Source organism: Cupressus sempervirens, chromosome 5 (genome assembly GCF_028749045.1).
Source record: "Cupressus sempervirens isolate cs-2001-9-10 chromosome 5, ASM2874904v1, whole genome shotgun sequence".
Taxonomy (NCBI): domain Eukaryota; kingdom Viridiplantae; phylum Streptophyta; class Pinopsida; order Cupressales; family Cupressaceae; genus Cupressus; species Cupressus sempervirens.
The window spans coordinates 436824677-436834054 of NC_143122.1; the positions used below are offsets into that span (position 1 = coordinate 436824677).

Sequence of the window (9378 nt, forward strand, 5' to 3'; positions counted from 1 at the left end):
AAAACTTCCGTTCATTTCTTCTTCTAGAAATCCACCAAAATCAAACTCGGCATTCTTCACTGGATCTTGGATTTCTGCTGCCATACACATTATACCAATTGGCATTGTCACTTGAGCGTCAATTATCAAAATTTGACATAAACTAAAATATTTCTTCACAAAGTAGTCCTGAAAGGTGTCTACATAAAAGGCTCTTTTTCAAATTGTGAGGTTGGAACTGGTTTCCTGATTGCATTCTTCCATCTAAAATTTGGGAATCAAGACCTTATAAAACTTATGTATGACATAATTATTTTCACACTTCTTCAAATCAACTCTCAATGATGCAACTTTTTTCCAATTTAAAGCATTTGTAATGTGTATCTAAATGTGACGCTGTTAGGATTAAACCACGGACAAAAATAACAATTACATGCAAATATAAACAATATCAGAAAATAATAAATCACGCAGAAAAGAACACAAGACGCCAAGATTTAACGCGGTTCACCCAATCCCTGGGCTACGTCCACCAAACAGCAAGTCCAATATTATTACGATCCAGTGATTACAGCCTGATTACAATCCGTAACCCCTTATAGCTCAATACTGCCGCAAGAACCAATTTTTGCATCACAACACTGAAACAATCCCTAACCCTAAGCCCTTTTATACAAGTATTTTTACTGCTTTAGGGTTATAATTAATAATTACATGTCGGCCCAAAATCCCAATAAAATAGGGCCCACAAAAAATTTGAGGGGATGCCCCGAGCACCAAAGAATTTATGAAGTATGTACAGTACTTTCCTGATCAGTCACCACAAACTAACAATCTCCCACTTGGGGACTAATCAGAATCCACACTAGACAACAATCTCCCACTTGGAGACTGATCCTGTAGCAATAACGCTAGCACATGGAGCTCCCACTTGATCAAACCACCCTGGACTTTGTTGTTCTTTTAATCCTGTTTAGTCTAGAAGACCAACCGAAGCTAAAGAGGAATTTAGCTTCTCCCTTGTCACTACTTTTGTAAACATATTTGCTAGATTGTCATCTATATGTATCTTGTCCAACTTTAACTATCCATCATCCAAAACTGACCGAATGAAATGGTACCGCAACTATATGTGTTTGGTCTTTGAATGCAAAGCTGAATTCTTTGCAAGATGAATGGCACTCTGACTATCTATAAACAAATAATTATCCTTCTGAGGGTGTCCCAATTCTTCCAAGAAGACCTGAAGCCACACCATCTCCTTCGTTGCCTTTGTAGCAGCAACATACTCTGCCTTTGTCGTGGATAAAGCATTAACCTTTTGTAACCTAGAAACCCAGCTCACGGCTGCCCCACCAATTGTAAAGACATTACCTATAGTACTCCGCCTAGTATCACTATCCCCTGCCAAATCTGAGTCAACATAGCCGTGTAATTCAGTAATACAGCCCCCAAAGTGTAAACACTTATTGGATGTTCCTCTCAAATATCTGAGAATCCATTTGACTACATTCCAATGCTCAATTCCTGGATGACTCATATACTTGCTAACGACTCCCACTGCATATGCGATATGTGGCCTTGTACATACCATGGCATACATCAAGCTTCCTACAACTAAAGCATAGGGTACCTTTGACATCTCCTCCTTTTCTTGTGTCTTGGGACACATCTCCTTAGTAAACTTCAAATGACCAAATAAAGGTGTCTTTCTGTCCAAAAGATCTCAGTCGTCATTTGACATAGAGCCCTGATTCTTGGTTTTGCCTTTCAACGAATTCCATAAATCCTTCTGATAAAGATAGTCTTCCATTTGCATCTTCCATAACTGGAAGTTCTACTCATTAAACCTGTCAACCCTCAACTTACCCTCATCTACCATCGCTCCCACTCAACTGTGAGACTTTCCTGTAGAGGATAACTGAAAGAACAACCTCGCTCTGATACCACTTGTTAGGATTAAACCACAGACAAAAATAACAATTATATGCAAATATAAACAATATCAAAAAATAATAGATCGCACAGAAAAGAACACAAGACACCAAGATTTAATGTGGTTCACCCAATCCTTGGGCTACATCCACCAAACAACAAGTCTGATATTATTACAATCCAGTGATTACAACCTGATTACAATCTGTAATCCCTTACAGCTCATTACTGCCGCAAGAACCAATTTTCGCATCACAACACTAAAACAATCCCTAACCCTAAGCCCTTTTATACAAGCATTTTTACCGCTTTAGGGTTATGTCGGCCCAAATCCCTATTAAATAGAGCCCAAAAAAAATTTTGGGGCAGCACCAAAGAATTTATGAAGTATGTACAGTACTTTCTTGATCAGTTACCACAAACTAACAAACGCCATCTACTACCGAGATTGCCCTTTTACCAATATCATATCTTTGCACAAGAAACTTCATGAAGTCAACATCCACAAATACATTTGGGACAAATTTCTATCCATTGATCATAGAAATCTTTGCATCTCTTTTCTTGTAGAAAAGAGATCAGTCAATTGTCACCCCATCCCTGGTAATTTGGCATCCCTCACACCAGCTAGGTTATCCAATAACCTATCATTTGAGCCCCCAAGTCCATGAACAAGGTGTAGGACTCTTTTGCCATCGAATTGTTTTATTAAGTTTTTGTCTACCTTTCTAGGAGGAGCCTTGTTACTCATTTTTGTAACTGGATTGCTCACAGAGTACAGTTTCAATGCAGATAGCCTAGGGTTTTAGTGAACTAGCTTGAAACACACTTTCAACTCTTGAAAGCCCCTAAGACTAAAAATATATTGAATTTAAGTAGCATGACTAAGAAATTGCACAGAATTCGCTTACTTACCACTCAATTGGTGCTATCTTCAATTTCATTGAAAAACCCTAAACTCAACTGCAACTCACTCGAGCTTGAAACAACAATTTTAGATGACTGTAAATAATTTTGGCAAAGCACAACAGTCCTTCACATATGATTATTCATTTACAACAATCAGATTTCAAGCTACTCATGTCAAACTTACTGCATTTGTGTGTGTTTTCAGTCTGTTATTAACAGTTTCCACAGTAATCAAATCATGACACTACAGGGATGACTTGGCTTTGACTACTCTAGCAGCATAGGGGCACGATCCAATCAGGAAGAAGCTACTCATCATAACATATCTTTGAACCTGCAACAAGCCAATTTGAATCAACAGATAGTGTTGCTTCAGAGATCTGACATTCCTGAAAAAAAATCAGTCAGCAATGCAATGACAGTCGTTGGATCTTCTGTCTCTACTTAAAGAATGAAGCATGGGTCCACCTTTAAATTGGACAATCGGCTTCACACACGAGACATCTTTGACAGGAACCCGAGCCGAATCGCAATGAGGAATGTTGATCAGATTCTTCAAAATTTAAAAGTAAGCTTTAAAAACAAAATTTAAAAGCAAGCTCTAAGCACCACACCTCATGGTATAGACCGAAGAGTCCCATGGAGCCAAAAGGGAAACAAAAGGACTGCCATTGGGTTTAGGAAGGATGGACTTTCTGGGAACCTTGTTGTGAATGCTCCTCATGACCTTCATCATGGTAAACAAATCCACAAGGATGTTCAATGATAGAAGTGGCAAGATTGAGGAGAATGGTGATAGGATGTCTAACCAGGTACTACAGCTCATATGGATGGATGGGTCACACGAGGCTAAGGGGGATCGTATATCCACTCTTGGGCCTAGGGTACAGGGTCTCTAGGGCACCCTATCTTATCTCGTCTTTGGTTGAGTCATCTTAAAATTGATTTCAGCAATCTAATGATTTAAATTACATTTCCAATATATGCTTATTCCTAACTAAAGAAATCTATTTATGAATTATGACAATAAATGATTCCTAACTTGCTTGCAAGGTCGCAATAAAGTGAAAGGTATCTCTAAACCCTGAATGTTCTGAAAGAAAATCATAACCTGAGGCAAAATTTAGGGTCTCATAATTTGGGGACATTATGCAGATGAGTGTTATTGCTCAATGATTTGATCTTCCTTGATTGATAAGTCCTCTTCAATGCTTGGCATAAATCCTCCCCTACACTTCATCGGTGGAAGGGTCACCACCTTGCATAAGGATTGAGTCGCCACTTTTCGTTATTGCCTTTGAGAATAATATGTTATTCCCTAAATTGATCTCCCTCTTGGATGTCCTCAAATGAAACCTTCTCCCCTTTATATCCTCCAATGTGAGGGAGAGTCGCACCTCTTCATAATGGTCATAACCTTTCACAATTACAACCCTTCAAAAGGGTCACAACTCTTCATCATTGCTGCCCCTTTGAGAGCGTTACTTCCTTATCTTCTTCCTGTTAAAGTTTGTAGCTGCGATAGAGATCTTTATCTCTCAAAATTTGGACATTATTACCGTAATTGTTATCTTCAGTTGAAAAAGACACTTAAGTTTAATTTGTAACATTAAATGTAAATGACATGTGTCATTCTCATGCATTGAGGCATGAATATTCGAAGAGTTATATTTAATTATAGGAGTTATGAGAATCTCAAGAGACCTTTGGTTATAATGTGAAGAGTCCCTTCTTTTGTTATATATATCGCATTAAGCGATAGGCATTGTACACTTAAACTTTTATTATCGATAAAAATATATTTTGTTGTGTGGCTGAGTTTTTCCCTTCATTCTTGAAGGGTTTTCCTAGGATATTTTTGGTGTTCTTTGTTGCAGTTTTCTTTTTTCTTGTTGCTGGTTATCTTTATGGATTTCTGGGCTTTAGTTTTAACATGGTATCAGAGCCTAGTTTAGATAACAGAAAATAAAGGAATGTTAAATTTTGAGTAAATGTGAGAAAGATCTTCTTTCCTGATCATGCATTTCAGATATCTTTGGTAGATTTACTTTGTTCCTTGTTTTTTATTATGGAGTGACAAAGTCATATTGAGTTTATTTCTTCCTTGGTCTGATGATATCTAAGTCTGCAGTGATACTTTTCAGGCTGATTTAGCTCTTCTTTCTAATTTTTTTTATGCTTCCTTATTCAGCATTCCTTCCTTTAATCGTTTCCTCCAAGTGATTTATTCTTGCTCTTGGGCCCAATGCTATTGCAAGCTCATGATATCATAGATTCATCGTAACTGGAATGACTTGTCTTTGTGATCATGCTTTGCATAGTATATCAACAATTCATTATTATTGGTCACTGTACATGCTTTGAACTGTATCAGTCAAGACTGTAAATTGTAACAGTTGTCTCCTTGTTTCCATGGTTGAGACAATTCGTTTAGTGGAAAGTTTTCACAGTATGAGCCTGTGACAAGGAAAAAAAAAAACCTTTGCACAGCATATCAAGGACCTGTGTTAGAATCGATGATCTCATCTATGTGTATTGTTATATCTATTATCACCGTCTATTTGTTTTTGTGTTGTGCCTATTTTTGTTAAATTATCCAACGATTCTTTGAATGTTTCAGTTGTCTCTTTATATTTGGCGGAGCTTTCTGAAGATTTATTTATTGAGATTGGGAAGACATCAATATGCATGAGATTACTATGGTTGAAGAGCTGCTCGTTTTCCTTGTTGGATGTGGAGGTAGCGTCTATCCGAGAGGATGGTTATCTATCTTAAGCATCAGAGGTTCTTCTATGATTTCACATCTCTGCACGCATCTCATCAAAGTAGATGTCTCTTTTATCGAGATTATTTGTCATCGTCATTGCCTTCAAAGAACCAATCATATCAATACATAAAATTATCTAGAGTTATTCTCGTCTGCTGCGGTTATCTACTGACAAGAGGAAATTATCACATATATACCTGATTCATTAGTAACGGATGTCAACGTGCAAGTTCATAATCCCGTCACCACTTGCATCAGGTATATTAGCATTCATGGTATCGGCAAAGCGCATTATTCACATAGATATGGTGACTCTTTAATAGCGTTCATCTTGCATTTTTATTTTTATTTTTAAAACCGACAAAGCTATTGTGTTGGGAGTGACCAATGCCCCATCCTGCCCCATCATGAAGGAGCGATCTATTTTGACGCAAGAGTGGGCATTATGTCAAACAGGAAAAGTATAAAGAAGTATAATGCTACTGTAGTCGGGTTGTCGGAGTCGCTAGTTGGTGCTTGATGATCTTCATGAACATCTGGTGAAAGATGAGGATCAAATCGACAGAGAGGTAATTGTATGTCTTTATCAGGTATGGTGGTTGTGCATACATGTTCCATTATTGGCAGCCGTGTTTGGTTTTTTTTTTCTTTTAAAGATAGATTATAATCTTCTCTAGAAGCTTGAGAAGAAGATTTTGTTTCAAGTGATTGGTAAAATGTGGGGATTGTTACTATTGATTGGAGACTTCAGTTTTGACATTCGATTCTGCAGAATTATCAATTAATGCCATTCTGTGTTATATCTCAATGAAATTAGAGTCAATACAGTATTGAATGTAAGAGATATATTTCTACATATGCATTGCAGTGTAAATCTGGTTGGAGTCATCTGTGATTATAATAATCTTAGTTTTAAACAGAGGCTTTATAATTGGTACTGTCTTTGACTGATATTGTGAAAAATATTCTTGTGTGAAAGGATTTTGTTGAGAAAGCAACATATACTTAAGGAGTAATGTTTGGCTACATGGGAGTTCAATGGTTTTATATAGTTGAGAATAGTGTTTTCTTTTCAGTATTCATTTCTTTATATAATAGATTAGTTTACTAATCTCTCTTCGTTGCATGATGCAACAAGAAAAGCAATGATTAAGAGATAGGCGTTTTAGCTTCAGAGAGAGGCTTCATAATTAAGAGGGAGTGCTTATGGAATCCCCTTCATTGTCATATCTGCTTGTGATGCTTATGGTATTTGTAAAATTGACTTAAATGGAACTAAGTCTCATTTTGTTATGCCCATTTCTATTATTGTGTAAATAAATGAGATTGTAAGATCAGCTCTGATAACTCTTTCACTATGTGATAGTGAACATCATGTTGAGAGAGTCCATGATGTCATCACGTTGAGAGATTCCGTGATGGGAGTTGAATGTCATGTTGAGAGATTCCATGACAGTTCACGTTGAGAGAGTCCGTGAACAAAGACTTAGCTGTGAGTCTTGCAAATCTTTTCATGTTGATTGATTCCATGAATACGATTGATTGTTACAGGTTTTCATGTTTAGTGATTCCATGAATATGATTCATTATTACAGGTGTTCATGTTAACTCCATGAATTATGTTTTGAATTCGTATGATCAGAATTTACCATTGACATTTTTTCGTTGCAGCTTTATGTGACTGTTCAGCTAAAGATCTCTCTCTTGTTAAGAGGGAGTGTTAAAGTTTGAAGCTGCGATAGAGATCTTTATCTCTCGAAATTTGGACGTTATTACCGTTATTGTTATCTTCAGCTGAAAAAGACACTTAAGGTTAATTTGTAACATTAAATGTAAATGACATGTGTCATTCTCATGCATTGAGGCATGAATATTCGAAGAGTTATATTTAATTATAGGAGTTAATTTGATTCCTTAATGCCATGTTATCTAACTACTTAATACTGAGAGCAAATTACTATTTTCTACAAGATCTTGAAGGATAGCAAAACAATGGAGTCAAGCTTATCATGTATATGACATATATCCTTGCTCATTTGTTTGCAAGCACTTGATTTAGAGCTCAATTGGGGCTGTTGATTTGATTGGAGGTCTTAGGCTTGTGGTTCGGCTATGTAGGGATTTCAAATAGGTTCATATTTCAACATACACACCTTCAACAAGTGTTGTATCTTAAAGATTCTTCATTATCATGGCAAATAAATTCATGCAAACTACTACTCATAAAATGCCGGTCCATGAGTTTCCCACCAAAACTATCAATTCATATTGATTAAGATTTAATATTTATATGCCAGTTCATACCCATACTCAAAAAAATGCTGTACCATAACCTGAAACCCATACCCATACGCAGGGGAAAAAATGTTGTACAGCATATCTCAAGCTGTACTCCATAACCATACCCATTGCTATACCAGGAACGGCATCTTGGGTTTCAAGGTTTCGTACCAATCAAGAGCCCATCCCTTGAAATGCAAATTTTAATAGGAAATCTCTCATTAACGAATGATCTGCTAACCTAAGCAAAACGTGATAAGGTACTCCACTCTTGGAGTTGAAGACTGGAAATTGCCCCGTTTCAATTTTTTAAACTCGAAAGCAAAAGAATAAATGGGCAAATGAATTCATAACATTACACATCATTTCCATCTTTCACAACAATCTTCGTTGTCCCTTTAATGTTAGTGATTGAGTCTGAATTTATATATCCATGGTGGCTAACAGATTTTCGGTGGGTTCCATGAAATGAAATTATTATATATGCAAGGATAATGGGACTGAAGTGGGGAATACCTGGACAGAGGGCGCGGCAACTACGGGAATTAGCACTGAGACGAGTTACGAGTTTTGCTGAAGCCACCGCATCGTGCAGAGGGACCATCGTCCCTGCATATTTTCGTCTCTTCATGTCTTGACTACCATTATTTTCGAACAGATTTCTCCCTCGGCGTGGAGGCCTACTTGCAGGATTTGACGACGATCTGAATGAATTAAATGCAGACCTTGCAGTCCTTGAAAATGAGAATGTCCCGTATCGAGCCGCCATTCAGAAAAAATTTCAACCGTATTCAAGATATAAATTTGCTGTAGCTCAAGGTTTTGAACTGCAATCAGGCTCAGAGTTTTGAACTGGAATCAGATTTTGGCTTTTTTTAAAAGATCTCTAGCCAGCCCTATCGTACAACCTCGTTTTGCTACAATGAAAGAAGTTATATGGGTAAAAGGATACACGGTTTAAAATTTAATTATATATCTTTAATTGTATGTCATGTATGATGGACAAGGTTTTTCCTATTAATTTATAATATTAAAGTATATAATCTAATAAAGGGATTAGGGGATATAAGATCATCTCACAATAATCACACAGTTCGCAGTCGAAAGATAAAGCAACTATTCATAAATATATAAAGGCAAAGCAACCATTCATAAATATATATATATTTATAACCATCTCAGGTAATCAATGCAGTACCAATCGAGGGGGGACGGTTATTTTGATCATCATTACCTCATCCATGATTGGGGTCAGCAGGGGGCTTAGGAGTAAACCAGCCATCCTCATCATTTTTGTTATCCTCTTCACCCCTGGGAGGCAAAATAGCAAAGGTCAAGTGAGGAAACCCTTTAGAAGAGGTGGTAGGAGGCCATGAAGAATCACCAGGAGTAGACCAAACCTTAGGAAGAGGTATAGCCAGAGTAGCAAGGGACCAACTAGAGTTGCAATACGGTGGGGAAACTAAGTGGCGATGCTAGTCGTCATCACTGCCACTAGAGGAGCGATG

General features: G+C 37.2%; 1 protein-coding gene across 2 annotated transcripts in view; it reads right to left on the bottom strand.

Annotated features, from left to right (window-relative positions):
- LOC149556654 (uncharacterized) overlaps positions 1-8781 on the bottom strand; it is a 54533-nt gene extending 45752 nt beyond the window's left edge. For both annotated transcript variants that reach the window (XR_016364740.1, XM_089831078.1), the window contains exon 1: positions 8387-8781. Coding sequence is in view for 1 of the 2 variants with exons in the window: in XM_089831078.1 (XP_089687204.1) it covers positions 8387-8639 (253 nt within the window). In the remaining variant the exon portion in view is untranslated. The remainder of the gene's footprint in view (positions 1-8386) is intronic.
- Between the last annotated feature and the right edge of the window lie 597 nt (positions 8782-9378).